The following is a 21,661-nucleotide window of genomic DNA, read 5'->3' as shown; positions in this document are numbered from 1 at the left end:
GATGCAATTTAGCTAAGAAGGTAACCAGTGTTTTGTAACCTCTTCTATTTCACAGGTAACACTCCTAACACTGTCTGTGTTTCACCATAGTATTGCGATGTGTTCTTATCAACACTTAAGCTCACATATCGCAGTAAGTGTAGAACAACTAACATAGATGGCAGCATATATAACAAAAAACTACCACCTCAAGAGAAACCCGGTATTACATATCTCTTTGTGGGAATGCAGCACCAACTGGTCATGAAGGCACCTCTGGAGAGGCTCCCAGCTTTGTTTTCATCCATTGTCTGCTTATGGTTTATTATCCCACACTCTCACAAGATTTGATGCCAAAATTGCTTAAACTTGTCAGAAAATATTTGCTGTCATTTCCAGCTGGTCAGAATGTTCGTTTACTCGCAGTATTTACGATATTGTCAGTGTTCTGCGCTCGCACATATCCAAATATTACCTTGTCTAACTTTTTAATCACTCTGGAGAGAAACAATATAACGGATTTGTTTGAGGAATATTGCATCGCCTGCAGCCTTGTTCTGCACAGTGACAATAAACTCGTGCTTGAGCCAAGTTCATAAAAGCATCACCTCGGCCTGCAAGCGTGTTTGTTTATCTGTGTTTATCAAGCGGCAACCTCTGGGGCTGGAAAATAAAGCCAACATGGAAGTGCCAAACACTCCTTGAAGGCTGGCATTAAAACCAAATAACCCACATGTTAAAATGCCCGGATACACAGCAGAATTTAACATATTCTGGCACAAAAAAAAAAGGGTTTTGTCTTTAGAGCCAATATTCCTTTTCATGAAAACTGCAGAGGTTGTGAATTTTGGCCATGTGGCTGCTTTAAGTGACAGGCGCTCAAAGAGTTTGAGCATCTGCCTGTTACTTGATCCCTCTCTCAATCAAGTTGGTGGTATTGGTGTCTTCTGCAGAGTTTTTGATGTCTGTGTCTATACAAACTATGGATTCAGCTTGAGAACCAGGCTTACTTTTATTGACTGACAATTTTTTACTCCACCTCTCATCCAAACATCCAATCCAAACCACTCTCTCAAACATACAAATGTTAAGCTCGTAACAGCAGGTGGCTAAATCCACCTGTTGTGTACAGACTATTTAAGTGTGCGCGTGTGTGTTTTCATGTGTCTGTGTGCCCACCTCTCTCTGGACAGGGGTTTGGGTTCAGGTCGGAGGACCATCAGAGCATTGCCAGCACGTGTTGCCGGGGGTGACATGGGGAAGTTGGTATCCAGGGAACCGGACTTTCTGTGCAGAGGCTCCAGCCCAATTGCCCCCGCCATGTCGCTCTCGATTGGACAGGAACCGGCTCGTCCTTGCGACGCCATCGGACAGGAACCTGAGCGGGCGTGGTGGTGATGGTGGTGCACGGGGTCGGTAGCCACGGCGCCTTGACCAGTGGGGTCATGGGTGGGTGGGGAGGATGGGGGTGAGCGAGGTTTCTTCTTTGCTGCGGCGCCCGATAAGAGTTTTAATAAACCTCCTGCTTTCCTCTCCTTCTGAATGCAGAGGCATGAAGAAAAAGATGCAGGGGAGGATGGAGGGATAGAATAAGGGAGGAACAAGAAAACAAATAACTCAGAGCTAGTAAGGGTCATCGTTTTTCTATATAAAGGTATATTTCGGAAGGCCTTTCTTGATAAGAAACTAATAAAAGTGATGTTGTAAAAAAACAGGTCAGGAGGGTATTGTTTGTTTCCTATAACTAAATAACAAATACATTATAACATGGAGAAATACAGAAAACAATAGCGATGGCAAAACAACGCAAGCTTTACAAGTGTCAGAAAATTTCAGGTATGATTTACAACACATTAAATATTTTTATGCATACTGCTTTGCTGCCTCTTATGTTGGAAAGGAAAGAAGAGTATCTATCAAAATATTCCAATTACAATATTTAGTGTAACTAAAGTGTGGTCAAAAGTTTAGATACATGTTTACTTGGGCATGAATGTCGTGGCTTTTAATGAATTCTTTGAACCATTCTTTTTCCAAAGAGGAATGATTGTACAGCATACAACTTGTAACTTTAAAGTTTAAATGTAACTATTTTGGATCCACTCCACAGGCTCAAATATATTCATACACCAGCAGTCTCCCAGTCATGGCAGGCTTGAGCCTTTGTGGTTCCTGGGTTGTCCGTCAGCATCCTAACCAACGTCATCTCATCTGAGGGTAACAATCTGGATCTTCTTCCGGACTTTAGCAAAGTGGTGAAACAACCAAAGTTAATAGGCCTTGATCTTGTCAAGTTAACACACATTGTAAAATCTTCAGCACTGCTTATTAAAAGATTTAAGAGCATGTATGTATATATTTGAACCTCTATGTATACCTTTTACCCTATCTAGATTAGATAATATCCATAATAAATAAAAAATTGTGCCCCAAAATTCTTGTTTTTCAAAGTAATCAAAGCTGTATGATCTACAATTATTCCCCCCTGGGAAAAAAACAGTTCAAAGAAATGATTAAAAGCCTCAAATGACCACGGCATTCAGACCCATGATGAGTGTAACTTCTGAGCACAACTGTACCAGTCTACCAAGCTATGATTGACAGTTTTACAGGTGTCCCAGTGACAGCAAACCAAAAGTAAAACTACCATTGTTCTTAGTTAACTAATATTACTGTTAATTTTTTCTTTATTAATCACTATGAAGTATTTTGTGTAAGTCTGGAATACATTGAAAACGCAGCTCGAGTCTTCTTTCCTGCATTAGCATGCCTTACACTCATGACTTAGAAAGAAGGAACCAGTGGATATGTGAGATTGTTAAGAAATCTGTGTTCACAGTGTGAATGCCCGTGTTACACTGAGTGCTAACTGAGGAAAGTGGTTGGGTATGTGGTCTTCAAGCTGATTACACATGCAGCTGACTATGGTGTATTGATTATAGAGCAAGCGTTTCTTAATGGTGTCTGTGAAGGCAGATTCATGCCTTTTCATACAGGCTTCACTGTGATTGATCATGGACGTGCTTGGCAATATTGTCCATTCAGCTCATACAGCTTGCTGTGATTTCACACCCTTAATCATGATGACACGAATCAATAGTAAGCATGTCTGAGCATGATTTCAGCTGTTTTGGAGACGCACACAGAGAATTCACATTGGCTCTACCTCTGTCTCACCTATTTTGGTTGCTAGATCTATCATCAGATCTTTCTACGTATACATATATCTATATATATATGTATATCTATATATATATCTACATATCTATAGATATCTATCTATATATCTATATCTATATATATATATATATATATATATATATATATATATATATATATATATATATATATATATATATATATATATATATATGTGTATATATATGTATGTATGTATGTATTAATCTGGCATTTACTTGCTTGGGCTATACCTACACCTTTTTTTTTCTAACACTGAATTCAAAAATGAGAATTCAAGCTAATTTTAAAAGGTTTAATATCTTCTACAAACCGGTATATGAAAACTCTAACTTACACATACAAAATGTATAAGGTGCCACTTCTCTCTAGTATCGTGCTACATTCTTCTAATTATATGCGTAATACCTTTTAACTGTTTAAAATTATGAAACACCAAAGGTTTAGCTTTTGACCTCCTTTCTTGACTCTGTTTATTGCTTTCAGTACTCTCACTTTTGACAGTGAATCACACAAAGACGTGTTCTTTGTCGTTAAACTGAAACTACAAAAAAAAAGCGACATTGAAATTCAATTCTAAGAAAAAAGTCACTTTTTCAAAAAGTTATTCATGAGGTTTCGAGTTATTTTTCATCACTTTTATTCCAACTCAAATGATTTCTCTGGACTCTACATAAGCTATTGAGCATGCTATAGTATACAGCTGATTAGCTATTGTGTAGCCTGTTACTGAAATTGAACTGAACCTTGACATAATAATAACGATATTAACAATAAGCTGTAATGGCATCAGAAACAAGAGCAGTTCCAGACTGGAATAAGTAAAACTAAAAATTTACTTGACAAAGGACATGAACTGAGTCCTTGGATAAGAAGAAGAAGACGATCTGTGAACATATGTCCAACTCTACCATCTTTCAATGCAGAATAATGAACAAATGTTAAAAAAAGAGTCATCCCAAAAATTGCTAAAACAGTTTGAGATCCAGAGCAAATCCTGCTAACAAGCAGACAAACAAAAACAGAGAAACCAAACTAATCATGTTTCCTTAGGGAGACTACACTTCTTCCATGTAATTGAAATTTAAGATATCGCTGTCTATATATCTGAATTCTGCTCACTGGCCCTTGTGATAGTTCTGCCCAGCTGTCACAGTAAATTTGCAAGCCTTTGCAGATGGCTTTACAATACTGTCGTCTACTGAACCAGGCTTGACGGAAAACCTGCCTGTTCTGCATGAAGTTGTGAAAACTAGAAGCCGTCATTAAATATGGAGGGCGATAAGAGTAATGATCTGTCACAGAGAAATAGCCAGAACACAACACTTTCGGGAGGATTACTTCTTCTTACTAATTATAACTAATGAGCACAAAACTGCATTGAAATGTGTGCTCAAGCAAAGAAACGAACAAGCAAAAATACTAGTTAAAAAGGCACTTATGTCAAAACTTTGTTCATCTTGGCTTGTTTGTTTCCTGCATGAAATACACCTACTTTGGCTGGTCAATAACTTAATTTGGACAGTTTAAAAAGATCATTTGTTCAGGTGTAAATGGCTTCCTGTGACAGTCTGTAAATTAAACTCTGTTCCTTTCGTGAAAGCAAACGTGTAGAGCATGTCATTGTTTAAACTTAAATCTAAACAGGGTCGAACATGCTAACCTTTAAAACTGCTGTCTAACTGGAGTTTCTGAAATTGAATCCATTAACTCTGAAAACAACCAGCAGAGTATTCATCTACACAACAGCTTATTCAACCTAGGGTCAAAGGGGGCTATCATTAGCAAAAAAAGGCTAAAAAAAAAGGTGGTGTATACCCTAGACGTATTTTCAGACCACCTCTAACATCCACATTTATGGCCAACTTAGAATCACCAGTTAAAGTAACATGCATCTGCAGAGGCCTTGTGGGAATAACGCAGGCCCAATGAGAACACGCAAACTCCACATAAGAACGGCCCCATCGACCAGGAGGTCCACACCAGGAACATTTGCTGTGGTCAAAATTGCAAATAATCCCGAATTGCAGCCCTCAGATAAATTCAATTATTACATCTTGGACAACCAAATTCCATTAGTGATGATTGAGTGTTTTGATGATAACTGTATTAAAATAACTGATAAAATGAAGCAAAACAAAAAAGGAGACCAATAATAATTCAGTCCTAATGACCAAACTTATTATGGAGGTGGGATGGTTAGAAAAAAGTGCTTGGGAAAGCATTAGGGGAGGCTGTAAAACACTTTGACTCAGCAGACCCACTGCAGAAAATGAACCGCATAACCTGCTCCTACACTCAGAGAAGCAGCGCTTTAGGGATGTGCATTCCTCTAAATAAAGACATATGTTTTTTTCTTGTTAGATGCCTAAAAAAATACTGCTCACCTTTCTTTATTTCCCAGCCTTCTTTAAAAATAAAAGTGCTCACTGTCTGGATAACATACAGCTGTCTCGAGTGTACTCTGGCATGGTATAACACGCATAAGATGTTGCACGGCTTTGGCAACACAGGTTTTCTTCCTTTTCATGCAAATGCAGATTGTCTGGAATCTAATTTGGGAGAGCGAGGGGGAAAAAATAAAGATTAAAGAGATAGAAGAAGAATGGAAGGATGGAGGAAAAAAGGAAAAGAAGTCAGAATGGGAAAGAGGTAGAGAAGAGGGAGAAAAAGAAGAAGGTCAACAGTGGGTGGGAAAGAAATACAGGGGGCAGGATAGAGAGAACAGAGAGGTTCAGGCATAGAGATAGAGGGAGGGAGGCGGGAGTGAAATGGCACAAAAAGTGAATAATCACTCCCTCTCTTCTTTCATCTGCTGGCTTAAAGGCTTAATCTGCCTCCTGCGAGTGTGTGCGCTCATCTGTGTGTGCGTTTGCACGAGTGTGTCGAGCCCCTGGTGTTCTTCCAAAACGAACCACGAGGGGGCAGCAGCTACTCGCATTTAATCGCTTGTGACTCTGCCGTCCAGTCTGTGATTTGCACAGTATGTAAATAAATACCGTTGATGCCCGTGTGTGAGTGAACTTGTGCTACACTTTAAATGTGAGAAAGCTGTGTTAAAGTCGCAGTGTTTTTAACTTCACTTCTAAAAGTAGGCACCATGGAGATCGGGGTTGATAGAAGTAATGCACTGGATGCCACTTTCTGTCCACCCACAGAGCTAATTACTCTGCCATTTTATTCACCCACGCTCAACACTCTGCTTAGGTTTAAAAAAAGAAGTAAAATTGAGAAAGATTAATCAGGAAATTTTAAGAATGAACATCTCCTTCATATTCATATATCTTATTTAGTTTGGTGTCCTTGTTTTCCCTAGTCATAGCTGTCGCTTTAAGGACAAAAGAGCCTCTGGGTATAAGGATCAAGGTTCCAACATGATTTAATGACACCACTATACAGCTAAATGTGAGACTTATTTACAATCAATCTCCAAAGTGTTTCAAGGCATTTTCAGACTTCATGCAATCACTTCTGACAGCCTTTTTCTTGGCGGTTGGCCTGTGAGGGCAGGCCTCTTGGAAGTGGTGTACAAATGCATTTCAGTGTCCGGCGTGATATGCGTCTGTAATGCTGGCTTGCACTGTAGACAGTGTGTCGAACAGAGATTACCCTAAACTGCGTCTGGCAGAGAGTTATCATAGCTGCTTCATCATTTCCTCTGTAACAAAGTCTGTGCAGCCTCACCGCCACGCTGATTTCATACCTGATGTTTCAGCTGTGCCAATGCAACCGCGAACGAGCCAAGTACAAAAGGATAGTGTCATATAATGGGACAAAAGATGTCAATACCCAGTTTTTTAACCAATAATAATTAGGTTGTAACAAGCCCGTTTGTCTTCGGAAAAAAGAAGAATTATCTGGCTTTCCTCTGAAATTTTAATCAGCATTTAGATGATAAATGGATGTTACAACTACAGAAAAATCCATACTGAGAGGCTCTTTTGGGATCAGAGACAGCTCAGAAAGGATGTTTAAGCCAGGTGATCAGTTAAAAGCTGAGAAAAATCTCCTTAAACCCTCCAAATATATGATTTTAGGAGGGTGGTGCAGAGGTGAGCTTGGGTCTGTACATGTACCTGTGTGTGCACAGGGAACTGTGCTTGTTTGGCAAATGGTGATTTGAAACTGACCGTAGACGTGGGTGTGAAAGTGTAGTTGTCATTTTAGCTATCTGTCTAGGTTCTACTGCGCCTCTGGTCCTATATCAGCTGGGATAGGCTCCAGGCCCCCTAAGAAAACTGTAAATTGGTTAAGTTGTTAAGAGAAGACCATAGTGTGTATAATTTTAGTGATAAAAGGCAGCATTCTTTAAAATCATAATGAAATAAAGGATGTCATAAATAGCCATTTTAAATGAATTACAGGTAGTTGTAATATATTTATTAGTATGTGGAACACAAACTCCTAACAAAAAATGAGAGGCATTTCATCTATGAGTGTGACAGTGTCAACAAGGCCTCTGCCTGCTGTTCCATAGTCAATGAGCTGTTTGTCAGCTAGCCACGTAGTTAGATTAGCTGTCCCAGACAGTGAAGCCAACAGTGAGGCAAATGGAGCTGAGACAGATGTGAGCTTTCGGTGCCATCATTCACTGTCAAAGCAGCCCGACTTAACATCCACAGCTTTAACGCTGCGGTTCTTATAACATATAGGATGGCACTCAGCGTTTGTGCCAGCTGCCTGGGTGAATGACACTTACTGAGGAAGAGGACATACACAGCACAGATTTCACACCTACTTAGCTGTGACAGGTGAAAGACAAAACACATTTTCTCCTCGCGTGGTGTGAACATTAATTAAACTATATGTGATGAGTATTAATAGGAGGAGTATAATGTCTGGAGACATAAAAGTAGAAGTGGCACCAATTACTTGTTCCCTCAGTTACTATCCGTGTAAATGAGAAGAGCTGGGCGGTCTGAAATGAGGGAATTTAGGTGCAGGCAAAATACGCAAACTGACAGATGAGTTTTGCCATGTTGAATTTCCAGCCGTGAAAAACGATTCTGTGAACATTTTCATTAATAATTTTGGCAATTCTGGTATATTTTTCTGTGTTCATGTCCATAGATCTGAAATATTCTTGCCCTGATATAAATACAGTCATTTATAGTTATTTTATGATTAAGAGGTGTGACTTTCATTTCTCATAGAACCTAATTCCCACAAAACAGTTCAGTTTTGTGATTATATATGTGAAGAAAATAATGAAAGCCATATTGGAATGTAAGACATCCAATTATTCCATTAGAGGAAAAGTCCTTGTGGCTGTAATTTCACAAAATCCAATAATTTTTTTTCAAAATCTGATGGCAAATGTTTGTACAAAAAGACAAATATTGAAGCAAGCTAATAATATTTGCTCTCTGCTGCAAAGTGTCTTCAGAATTATCAGCGAGAATGAGCCTCACCTTCTCTGCTTTGGGCGCGAGGACGCCTTGGGCTGTGGTGTGTGAGGGGCCCGGCGATGGCGGTTGCAGTGGACTGGCTGACTCTCCGTTGAGGAGCACCGCGGACACGTTCGGAGGCGTGAGGCAGGAGAGAGGGGAGGAGAGGGGGAGGATGGGGCGCGAAGCTGGGGAAGAGAGGGGCGAGGGCCCTAAGCTGGGTCCCGGAGATACCATGGAGAGAGGACGACCCGATTGGCCAGGGCAGCGCGACGGGGAGGAGCTCTGAGAACGAAGGGGAGATATGGCCACCGTGGGGCGTTCCGGGCTTGCAGCAGAGGGACTGTGGACTGGAAGACACAAAGATGCAGTGTGGATTAGTATAAATGAGCGGCCTTCACTGACTGCAGCCGTCACTCGGTATTAGGCCCTGGAGGGAACAAATCAGTGGTTTGACATTGAGTCTCACTGAATAATCACTTAATATTGCAGGAGAGGGCTGGTTTTAAAATTGTGTCTCGGAAATAATAGGTCTGCCTGTATCTGTAAGCAGTTAGCATCATTATTACTTTCAAAGTCATCTTAGCTTGTTTAAGATGTACCCGTGCTACCTCACCCCTCTGTCTCCTGATACTCCTCATATACTGGCTAACACTAAATTACTTGATACACTATTGTGTCCAAGGCTCTGGTGCAATTTGCACAGGATAGAAAACATAGACACAGTACAGTCAGCCGATTGTCAACACCCATGTTGGTGCAAATATGCAAAGAAGTTGTAACCACTTTAGTTCCTACATGAGAAGTCTTCCAAACCTGCAAGTTTATAATGTCTGTTTAGAAACCAACTTGTCCAACAGCTAAGATAATAGTCATTATAATGCATTACTTCATGCATTTATAATTGTATTAATTAAATTTATAATGTAGGAAATGCAATTTAACACTATTAGGGCTGAGTTTGTTTCTCGTGAGAATAAAAGTGCACAAATATACAATTCCACGACAACATTCAGGCAAGCACGTGAGTGTGTTTGTGTATGCATGTGCACGCACAAATGGACACATATGGTTGCTAGCCACCTGCTCTTCTACACTGCAGAACAGAGGCAGAAATCCACAGAGAGGTGTACCGGTCATGTGAAAAACCCCAAAATGCCAGAGCTATGCGCATACTTTCTTTTGTAATTGAGAACAGATGCGTGTGTGTGCATGTTCGTGTGCGTGCGTGCGTTTGTGTGCGCATATATGCGAGAGGGAGCGCAAGAGAGGGAGAGAAAAACAGAGCGAAAGGAGAAGCTCTGTCATTACGCCTCCATAAAACAAAAAGCACAGTGATGTCATTCAGCTGTGTGTTTTGTGAGTCTGTGTGTTCACTTGTGTGTACGTATGTACGTGGGAGTGCTCGTGTGTGTATGTGTGTTATTCTTGGCTGTCTCCTCACAGTGTGTACTCTTTAGCTTCCCAAATGAAACACTCACCATTATTTTCTCAAAGGGAGAAAGCAAAGATTCAAAGAGAGATCAAGGCTGATGTGTCGTATGGACACTGCTGTCTGTTTGTGTGTGTGTGTGTGTTTCTGGGAACTGTGTATAAGGGTGCTTCTGGCAAAAGCAGTAACACTGCATGATCAGAGTGCTTAGAAATGTCTGTGTTGTGTGTAGAAGTCCAGTGTCTTTATGTGTGAGTGCATGTAGTAACACTGACATTGTGCTAAATTATCCAGCTGAGGTACAATGTGTTCTTGTACAGCCTCTCTGAACATAAACTCCCATCTTTAGTGTTGTTCCTTAAGGTTTATGGGGTAAAATGCAATGATTGAGTGTATGTGTATGATGCACATTAAATAATGTCCCACGGTCACAAGTTTTTTCTAAATTTAACAAAAATGTTTTAGTGTCTATATTTAGGTTTTGCTGCTTTACTGAGGACTGCAACCGGTTGCAATCAACATGCTGCAGATACAGACAATATGATTGTTGGAAATGCATTATATTTACCCCACAGCATACCCTCTGGGCCATTTTATTAGGTATACCTATTCAGCTGCTTGTTATCTAATCTGGCAATCACGTGCAGGCAACTCAGTGCTTAAAGGCTTATAGACGTGGCAAAAACAACCTGATGAAGTTCAAACTGAACATCCAAATGGGGAAGAAAGGTGATTTAAGAGACTCTCAACCAAACTCCCTGAGAGAAACTATCCAGTGAGGGGTGGTTTTGCAGGTGCCAGAGATCAGACGAGCAAGACCAGATGGCTTCAAGACGACAGGATAGCAACAGTAACTCAACAAACTACAGGTTTCAACCAAGGTATACAGAAGAGCATCTCAGAAGGCACAACATGGCAAACCTTGAAACAGAATACTTTCAAGCAAAAGACCAGAGAGGGGCATCATTCAAACCCCACAGACTACTAGGATGACATGTCCTTCCTTCTGATTGGCTGCTTTCAGCGGGATAATGTGCCACGTCACAGAGCTTACATAATTTCAAACAGATTTCTTGAACATGACAACGGGTTAACTGTACTCAAATGGCATCTCCAGACACAATTTGTCATTCCAATACAGCACTTTGAGACAGGGTGAAACAGGAGATTCACACCAAGTCTGTCCAGTCGACAAATCTGCAGCAAGTGTGTGATGCTTTCATGTCAATGTGGACCAAAATCTCACCTTGTTGAAGCTATGCCACGAAGAACTGAGTTCGTTCTAAAGGCAAAGGGGGAACCAACCTAATACTCGCAAGGCATACCTAATAAAGATGATGAGCGTATTTTATGAATGTATTAAAGCGAAGCAGGGTTATAAAAAGAAACCTTGGTTATCATGTTGACTAATAAAAAATTCACCAGCTGTTAAATCAGGGTTTTTCTCTGTCTGGTTTGGGAAAACCTGGGTGGATATGTGCACTTTGTTCATCATTAGTGCACAACTGCTTGCCAGCACAATATACTTTAAAAGCCAAGTGTGCACATACCTTTGGATATTTTGTCTATGTGAACAATACTAACTGGGTTTCATTTATTTAGGCACATTTTTCTTGTTTGCTTTTATTTAGCTGCTACCAAAAACAATCAGCACATGACTAACAACATGGAAGAAGCTGAAGATTAAAGAGGTTACTTGTAAAACTGCATATGGTAGCTACTTGAATTAATGACTGTTCAATATTCTGTAATCAAAGACTACGGGGCAACAATGCTATAGCACCCCAAATAATCTGGACTTGGCTCCTTTAAGGCTGGAGGCTGCTGAGCAGTTTTACTGAAGCACATTAAAACTGTAAAAATACTGCACATCCCCGTATGATTTCTTTTTACTGAATATTTCTTTGCAGCAAAGATCCAGTCATCTGTCATTTAAAGAGGCTTTAATGTTTCCCCTTCTCCTGCGGAAAACCTTATTCTTTGTTTCTCAGAAGTATACGTCAATTTTGGAATAACTGATTTATCATCAAAGTAAAATCTTTTACCAATCATAGAACATACTGCCTGTGTCAGTTTGTTAGTCAGACCTTTGCGTTTTGCTAACTCTGAATTTGAAACTAACAGTCCTATTAGCCTGAAATCTGTAATGCTGCAAAGTAAAGTTTTTAAAGCATATTACAAAAACCCATGCATGATATTTTTCAGGATCTCCTTTGCTGTTACCCTGCATTAAAGAAAAATATACATGCGATTAAAGCAATACATCTATGTGATACTCTAGGTAACTGAAAAAAAAAAGACTTTTTCTCTGTGTCACAACATCCCACCTGGATGCAGTAGCCTTAACCTGGCCTGGCAGGCTAGGCTCAGTACAGCTGCTTTTACGAAATGAAGGGGAACGACACTGTTATGCTCTCTTCCGTGCTGTATATAGACCTTTTTCTGGCTTATAAATTGTTCCATAATGAAGAAAGGTGGTTTAGAATAGAATAGAAGAGAATAGAATAGAACAGCTCTTGTCATTATGACAAGCTAACAAAAGCACAAGAAAACAGATATGATAGTCTACTTTAATTGTTATATTTGGGTTTAGTACATTAAAATCCAATTAGTAATTTTTTCTCACAAGAGGAAAACTTGTGCAAAACTTTTGACCAAGTAGAAATATATAGATTTAAAATGTTTCTGCTCACCCAGCTGCATTGAGGTGCGTGCTTGGTTGGTATGCTGGCTGGAGCGCAGGCAGTTTTTCAGCTGGGCGGCAGCAGTTTGTGGCGAAGAGGCGGGACTGATGCTGTTAACAGCGTTGGCTGAGTTTACCAGTGGGGTGCCAGGACGGGACGAAGAGGGCCCCGGGGATCCTGGAGACGAGGGGTCTAAGATTTTACTTGCCACCTGACTGCAGCCACTTCCTCCTCCTGGGCTGGACAAACACGAGCTCCGAGTAGCACCAACTCCAAATGGAGCCCTTCAACGAAAAAAGGTGAAAGCGATATAGACTTTTTATTAAATTTATTTTATCATTTAATTACAACTGCTTTCTACTGTACTTGTGACCATTAACATTTACTGCTCTGAAAACATCAGTCTCTTTCAATACAGTGACTTTTCTTCTAGTGCCACATTAAGATTCATTTCAGTGGTTTAGAGTAAAAACTGTTGAACATATTGCCTTGAAATTTGATGTACCACTGGCCCCTGACAGTCCTCTTCTGTTTATTTGCTCAGTAACTCAAATACCCATTTAATGCTAAGTAGCAAATCGGAGCTTGAAAACCTACACTTTAATGTGGTCAACTCCAGCTGTGTATTCATCTCAAGCTGACGTGAGAAAGTAGCTTTACAATCCAAGACCAGAAGCCATCTCCATGTATAAAAATAAGATGGAGATAGCTTCTGGTTTGAAAAGTAAAGCCAGTGTGGAAGGGCCCTAAACATACAACCATTGCAAAGGAAAATCTGATTGGACAGATTTACCCAATGATATATTAGTTTAGTTAACATCCTTTTTATGGTCTCTAGCTATAGTCTTCTTTAACACAGCATGGTGTTTGCATTGTAAGTTAGCCATATTTAAAGTAAAAACAGAAAAAAAATGAGGGATAAGTCTTTAAAAATGGCTACCCCAGTCCTTACCAACCTGCAGCAACTCTGGGAACTAATTCTGGCCTTCTGGTGAACGATAAATGCAACTAGTTAACAGATAACAGATTTGCCCTTTTTACTAATTTATCACGGTTAATTGCCATATTATCAGAAATTAATTGCATTCAAATGCAAATGTGATCCCATTCAGATTTAAACTGATAGACTGGTAGCAGATTGATAGTGAATGCAGTTTTATCTTATTGCATCAAAGTCACTTTAAAGACAGCAGCTGACTACAAGTGGTTGCAGACCTGGTCCCTTTCTTTGAAGCAACCATTTCAAAGGCAACAAGACTTTAAGTTCATTGCACGCAGTCACAGTAATTTAGTCATGCTGCGGTCTCTAACCACTGCTTTCCCTAGTGAGACCGTAGCACAATGGGGAATATAACTGAAAAAACAAACATCATATCATACTTAATAAGCGACCGAGACAATAAACTCATCAGGAGTTACGTTAAATGTTAATTATGAGCCAGTACTGAATCCAAAATTAAAATTTGCAAGCTTCCCTGTCAGTACTATTACCCTCTGTCAAAGTGAAAAATTCCAGTACTATTATCTGACCGGTGGATCAGCACGAGAAAGTGTCCTGCTGTAACATATATGGCGTTGCAGACTGCTCATGTTTCTGTCTGCAGAGTGCTGAATGGCAGAACAGTGAGCTGAACATTATTGACGCAGCGGTATTCACACACTTATGGTTGCCCATCGACTTCCCGTCAGACACATACAGAGTTATGGCTTTCTCTCCCTGTGTGTGTTTTTGCCAAAAGAAACTGCAAAGTTATCCACTGTTTCTTCGACACACTAAATTCAACTGCTTAAAGTGTGTGCTGGGTTTAACTCAGGTCTTTTAGCAGGCGTTTTTGGCCTTACTTATAAGTTTGAAGATTTCATACAAAAGAGGATTTTTTTCCCCCCAGTATGAGTTCAAGATCGGAAATGAATCCGGCAACACAACAATCAAAAGGCTTCTTGGGAGTCTTATGTTTAATCACATGCATTTGTTATGTTGTTATGTATACTCACGGTTTGCATTAACCAGGATAATGAATTCCACAACAAATATGCAAATATTCAAAGTGAAATTTAAATTTGCCAGTATGGGCCACCTGTGTAGCTCTAAAATAAACATGCATTTATGTGTTTGATCAAGTCAGTGTGTTTCTGTGTGCATATCTTTGGCAGCTTCTCATTATCATACTGAGAAATTTCTGAGCTGCACTGCAGACAAAGGGGGGTGGGGGGTAGGGGGGGGTGTAAGGAGGGAGGAAGGCAGAGAGGGAGAGAGTATGCTTGCGTAAAAATAACAAATTGCCTCTCATTTGATTACTCGCCCATCCTGTCTTTCTCTCTTTCTCTCTTCTTGGGATTGCATAATTGCAAAATGTGAAGCAGCCATTCATATCCACTGGAGAAGGACACCTGCTGTTTTTGCACCCGTTTCATGTCTTTGTATCATTTTCTTTTGCTTTCTCTTCCTTCTTCTCTCTCCTGCTCCTCCTCCTCCTCACTCTGTCAATTTCTCTTTCAGCAATCTTCTGTTTGAATTTCTTTCCATAATTCACGCCCTTCTTCACCTTTTCCTTTGTCAAACCCATTCTATTCCCTTTCAACCGTTTTCTTCTCCTCTCACATTTTGCTTCCCTCCATTCGCTTTCCCTGTTTATCCTGCATAGCCTCATCATGCTCTCCAGCTTCTCATTACCTTCCTCTCTCTCATTTTTTTGGCTCTCTTTTCTTCCATTACTGTTACTGTGCCTTGCTTTCATTTTCTTCTCTCCTTTTTCTTGACTGCATCATGGAGCGGAATACAGATGAGATATAAAGCAACTGAAAACGTTTTAATGCATATGGGAATAATGAGGGTAATTAAGTTGCAAAATATTTCAGCACACCATTTTTACTGGTTTATTTGTTTTGGACAGCTACGAGAAGTAGCTGTACTACTAAGTAACGACGAGGATGGTAATTATAATAATGACGACAGTCGCAATGATCTACGGTGAGGCTGCGGAAGCCAAACACTAGAACGGCAGAGCCAGTAGTGTCGGACTGGTTAAATTTTATGATGTATTTAATTTAATCTTCATGTAACAACATTGAATTGATTAAGAATGGATTAGATCAAGATTAAGACATTTTTGCACTACACTTTGTTTCTTCTTGTCTTCACAGCAATATACAGTTTCGCTCCTAGCAATGGCTTCCCAGATCATACTTCTGGTAAATGTGCTGGCTCGACCTAATCATTTTGGTGGTTTTTGTAGCCACGTTGGAGATAATATGCACAGATTGCACCTTTCTCCAACTAAAGCCCCCCAAAATTACCTTTTTGGGTGTGCCTTTGTGACGAGAGGCAGCCTGAGTGCAGAAAAACACATGTGCAATTGCCATGCCATAATACCGGGCAAATTGCACATTTCAGTCTGCAACTAAGTAATGACTGCAAAAAAATTACACAGTAAATTACAACAACTATGTTGATGCTACCATTCACATTGCCTTTGTGAGAGGACAAAATTGGGGTGTGCGTCTGATTTGATTGCAATGCTGGGTACATTAAAAAAATAAGAGGGCAAAAAGGCTTTAACAGGGCATAAAGAGATTAAAAATTTAACTCATGTGCCCTCTGCTTATACTGTGGAGAAATTCAGTTGAACTTACTTGTCCATCTTCGGTGAACGAGATTAACTGTACTCTAAGCTTCATCACCACAGCTGATATGATTGGCAGTCATAATAAGAGCTAGTGGAATTCTCTAAAAGCTAAGGTGCTTTAATTGTACCTTTATTACTTCTTTAAGGCCCAGCATAACTAAGACTAATTCAAAAATCAAACATAATGCACCATTTGGGTGTTCGTGAAAACAAGCCATCACCAGGTAAATGACCACTTTTACCAATATGTTGAACCCACAAGTGCACTATAAACTTTATGCTGTCATAAAATCTGCTTGTTAAGTAATTGTTGTCTTGTATGCAGCTCTTTGTACTGTGGATTTAGAAAAGATTATAGGCTCTATTAAATTGATGAAAGTGAAGTTGATGTAGCACAGCATAAGATACTTTTATTGCCTTTTACTTCAGTCACAGAAGCTGAAAGCCTTGTCTTAATAAAGGCTAGACTTCAAATGGATTTTCCACTCAGCAGGAAGAGAAAATATAAATGGACACAAGGGTGAGTATCAAGTCTCGATGTGACAACCATTTCATTTCACTTTACTGTTTTGCTTTTCAGCTTTGGTAATGAAGTAAAAATGCTCAGTGTGGGGTCCCAGTTTATTTAGCTTACATCAAACAACAAGGTAAGAACACCCGGGGTGGGTATCTCTGTTATCTGTCTTCAGAACACTGTAGTTTTACCACAGCAGACAAGTGGATGGATGGACACATCTCAACAACATCTGTCATTGCATAACTAAGTTGCCAAGTGTTCATGCAGTGGTAGTTCTTTCACTATTTAACCACATGCATGCAGTACTTTCCGCTCTCACCTGGACACAGGAGTGACATAGTTTCCCGGGAAGACGCCAGAGGCAGCAGTTCTCAGTGACGTGCCTTTGAACCATCCGTCTTGACACTTCTCTGTCACCCGATACATCTCCCCTTTTCTAAGCTCCAGCTCGTCAGCCTTCTGGGGTTTGTAGGCATATAATGCCAGGTATCTGAGAAAGAAAAGTGACAAGCTGCATTGCAAAAGCGAGTCATATAATAACAATATTTAACTCTAAAGGAAATCTTGAACAACTGTTCACCTAATTATAAACTCCCACTGGACATCTTCTTCTTAAAGCATGCATGTGGATTACTCCGAGTGAACAGCAGCAATTCAATCTTTTAATAAGGCAGTGCTGTTTGGTCCTTCCACTATAAATCCCCTGTTTTTGCTGTATATTTCATGTCTGTGTATTACTGTCTCCTTTAGAAATAGAGGGAAGGAGTGGGACTGCAAACACGAACAGTTGTCAACTACTGGTTTAAGTGAGACTATGATTATCACCCTAACACTGCAAATAAATATATACATGTACAGCATGTATAATGTTTTACTCCAAAAGTTGATTCTGTTCATCTGGATGTAGCGTTTTCAGTGGGAGAAACATTTCATCACTCATCCAAGTGACTTCTTCAGTCTCAGCTGACTGCAGGTTTCCCCAGTCTTATAAATAGTGCATTTTATGAAGGAACTGAACTCCCAGCCCATTGTTCCTTCAGTGGTGCTAGTTTCAGTCATTATGTAAATGCATCGTCAATGTTTTACCTTTACTTATCCACTAATGTGTCTAAGAATTAATTCTGTAATGCAGTTGTACAGTTGTTGAATACTAAATAAGAAAGAATATATTTAGACAGATCTTACAATAGCTTCAATTTACTGTTATGACAATTTGAACTATAAGACAACAAAAACACTGTTAAAAAAAAGAAAACATCAAAAGACGTAACACCTTTTTTGCATACTTCCTATTTTTACAGGACAACACTTTTTTTCTGTCTGAAGGACCAGTGTGACCACTAGAGGTGAATGGTACACTTTGCCATACGTGTCTTGGTTTATGTGTTTACACACACATTTATTGATCAGTGTAGTATTTTGAAATGTCCTAAATGTGACTGTATATTGAGTTTTGTGGGTTCCACAACTACTACATATACATGATATCCCGGTACCGGTGCTGGAGTGCACTCATAGTTGTGTGGTGCCAGATTCCAACAGAAGACGATAATACCAGAAAGTAAACAAGTACTATATATGCTGCCTTCCCGTTTCCATGGTAACAGATGTAGGGACTGTCTTCAGTCTCCCCATGGCAACAGGAACAGTTGCCAGGTCAAGAGGAAAACGTCCGACCTCATCAGTAGTATGAACTCACTCCGGATGCACGTGTGCATATTGTGTGTGTGTTTGTGTGTGTGCGTGAGAGAGCGCACGTCTGAGTGTGTACCTACTACTTGGAAAGTGATATTATTAAATCTGACAATGTTGCTGTATTTGGCTCACATCCTGCAGGAAGGACACCGGTTAATAGTAAACAGCACACACACAGGCCATCGCACACACGCGCATACACACACGCGAACTTCTACTTCTATACAAGTGAAGATCTTCACTGGTGTAATGTTGTTCTTGGCACAAATGTATGGGTTTCTTTTTTAACACAATGTCTTTGTTATTTGTTTGAAGAATGATTTATAGTAATAATAAAACAAACAAGCAGATACAAATAAATCCTACAAAATAATACAATAAAAAAAACAAAACCCCTAAATGTCCCAATTCCCAAACACTGACACTTTAAAAGTTATACCAAAGTAAACACTTTTGCTGTGGTTTACACTAAATAGTCAGTTTTTCTGTTCGAGCCCAAAGCTTTAGAAATTCAAACTTTTACAAATCTCTTTTTTTTTACCCTGAAAAAATAACGCTATTATCTTTTTGTAATTTGAAAGAATATTGAGTTTCATTAATGTCTGTCCATTGTTATTATACCATAGTTCTAATTCTAACCTTGTATGGCGCGCAGACTAAGCAAGTGTCCTCACTTTCCAAAAATATCCACACCCTCAAGGTCTCACTCTCAAAATTGGTCCATGCAGCAATGGAAGCACAAGAGAACAATCACATGCTCACCTTGAAGAGACCTTTATTTTCCTAGTTAATTTGTTTGTAGGTTAGTTATGTGGTAAAACTAGGTTAGCAGTGGCACTTCCCCAGGACTGCTGACCACCTAAATTTTCCAAAGGATTCAATGTAGTTTTTTGTGTTTGTGTAAAGCTAAAGTCTCCAACTGCAGCAATAAATTACTTTATCATGCACATCCTAATGCATAACACCTCTTTTTATGTTGCAATGCATGCAATGTTAGTGTGATAGTCATAGTCTCACTTTTTATGTCATAATCTTTATGACAGAAATCTTTTTTGTGTGCATCTCTCATCCCTCTTAACATGGTCATTTTAATGAAATAACAAAAACCTGTACAGTAAAATGCTTTTAAGAGCCTTGTTACGAAACACTGACGTAAGCATCGCACAAGTGAGGAAATAGCATAACAGAGGTGCAATTTTCCTGTCTGGGGAGAATTTCATCATTGACCAGTGGAGGAGCGAATGTGCAGAGGTGGTGGAACACGGCCAATATCTCAGAGCACAACAAAGGAAATATTTTTAACGCTGCCAACAGGCGGCTTGTGAAATCAAGCTTGGATCTGAGTCGCACGTATGCTTTGATAAACAGAATGGGCAGGTGGAAAAAAGAGAAAAGAAAGTCACAGCTGGGTGAACTCACAGCACTGAGGCATACTCACATGTTGAGTGGGAGCTGAACCTTGGCATGGGCCAGCAGCTCAGAGGTTATGGATGCCACTTTGGGGGGCACCAGCACCCCTGCCGAGGAGGGAGAGGGACCTGGGGGAGACGCATCCTAAAGAAATGCAGAAAGATATACAATGAAAATGCCTACAACCCACATGCAGATTTACAGTATACATGCTGGGTATTATTCACAGAATACAAACTGAACCCACGTCTAAATACAACCAGAGGCAGTATTTGCAAGAGCAATGCGTCTCTAGTGAAATGCTGTAAATAAGAGGAATGATTTTATTTACATGGAACTGGACGAGCAGGTGATTGGGGAATAAGTTATTAAATCTAGAGTAACAGAGTGACTGAAGTGAACTCTGGTTTGTGAAATGCAAGCAATGCCTTAGAGGTGAAACCAAGGAATCAGCAGGGGCAATACACTGGCTGATATTAGTTCCCCGCAGATATATTACATGCCAAGCAACGTATTTGTTGACTGCTGTTTAACTAGAAAATGCACAAAAAATCCAAGTGATTTTCACTATACACTTTTTAAATACAAAACAAGCATAGTACTTGTACATAATGGGGCCACATTACATCTAATCAAGTATTTTCTTATGCTCAAACAAACTGATTTTCCCTGATATAAAAGATCTGCTGCGTTCTGTAATTATGGGGTCTGTGTACATCACAGCGTTCGCATGCACCTGGATGCGTGCAGCCGCTCTGGGGTCAGAGGAGCTGATGAGGACTGGGTGGGAGATCTCCATGCTGTGTCTGTTGTTGAGCTGGGCAGCCCTCTGGCTGACGGATAGAGCGGTAAACGAATGGCGCTTCTTGGCGTTCTTCTTTCCTTCGCCTCTCCGATGGCCAAAGCCGTTTCCATTAGACGGGGACGCGCTTGGGGAGGGCCCGGAAGAGCAGGGGCCCAACGGGGCCGGCTCAGAGCTCGGACCCGGTGCATTAGCTGGTATAGGTTTGTCAATCTCCATCAACTGCTTGGCTGTTTCATTTAACTGCGAGGAGAGCAGAGGAGAGGAGAGGGGGAGGGAACTATGAGAGAGAAGACGTTCAGGTGTTCGATTTCAGACCTGAGTGGTTCAAGTACATCTCCAGTACATTCAAGTGTGTTTGTGTGGCTCTCTTGCTGCTTGTTCTTGCTGGCAGCTTTTCAGACCAGCAGCACAAGAATCATCACTTACAACAGCAGGTCTGGTGAGACTCCCTCTGTGTAACACTTTGACAGTAGCTCAAACACACAGATACTCAAATAACCCACAGAAAGGTGAGCATTCACTTTGCTTGCCAGAGTTTACTCCTTTTCTTCTCACCAATAGATGGTCTTGTACATGTTTCAAACATTTATTTACAGAGTATTTCCAGGAAAAACATTTTTTTTGGGGGGTAAGACACAATCAGCCTGATTCACTAAACAGGGGACTGACCTGCAGAGTTTGGGGGCCACCTCCAAATAGCGCTCATAGGTGTCGTTAGCTGGGTGATTTACAAAAGCTGTGTTGTTTTCTAAACAGGTGCAGTCGGCTCATTTCAATATAAAGCACAAAAAATGAGACATGCTGCTTTTTGGTGTTAAATATTGGAACAATTAGCAGGAAATTATGTGCACAGTAAATCACTTACTTTGCTCTATTGATTTAAAAATTATCCTCCCTATAATTTGCACCTTGAAAAAGGAATTCCCAG

General features: G+C 40.2%; 1 protein-coding gene across 4 annotated transcripts in view; it reads right to left on the bottom strand.

The window, feature by feature from the left end:
* Positions 1–21,661, bottom strand: part of LOC309691615 (E3 ubiquitin-protein ligase SH3RF3-like) — a 108,660-nt gene that overhangs the window by 6,424 nt on the left and 80,575 nt on the right. For 3 of the 4 annotated variants that reach the window (XM_082509416.1, XM_082509415.1, XM_082509414.1), the window contains 6 exons: positions 20,665–20,973; positions 19,957–20,072; positions 17,143–17,313; positions 12,690–12,964; positions 8,589–8,914; positions 1,159–1,517 (listed from right to left, as the gene is read on the bottom strand). In XM_082509416.1, coding sequence (XP_082365542.1) covers positions 1,159–1,517; positions 8,589–8,914; positions 12,690–12,964; positions 17,143–17,313; positions 19,957–20,072; positions 20,665–20,973 — 1,556 coding nt within the window. The remainder of the gene's footprint in view (positions 1–1,158; positions 1,518–8,588; positions 8,915–12,689; positions 12,965–17,142; positions 17,314–19,956; positions 20,073–20,664; positions 20,974–21,661) is intronic. The other variant, XM_082509413.1, reaches the window with a different exon arrangement.

Source organism: Aulonocara stuartgranti (assembly GCF_965226115.1).
Source record: "Aulonocara stuartgranti genome assembly, chromosome: 16".
Taxonomy (NCBI): domain Eukaryota; kingdom Metazoa; phylum Chordata; class Actinopteri; order Cichliformes; family Cichlidae; genus Aulonocara; species Aulonocara stuartgranti.
Note: the sequence above shows the minus strand (reverse complement) of the source record. Positions and strands in the feature narration are given on the sequence as shown.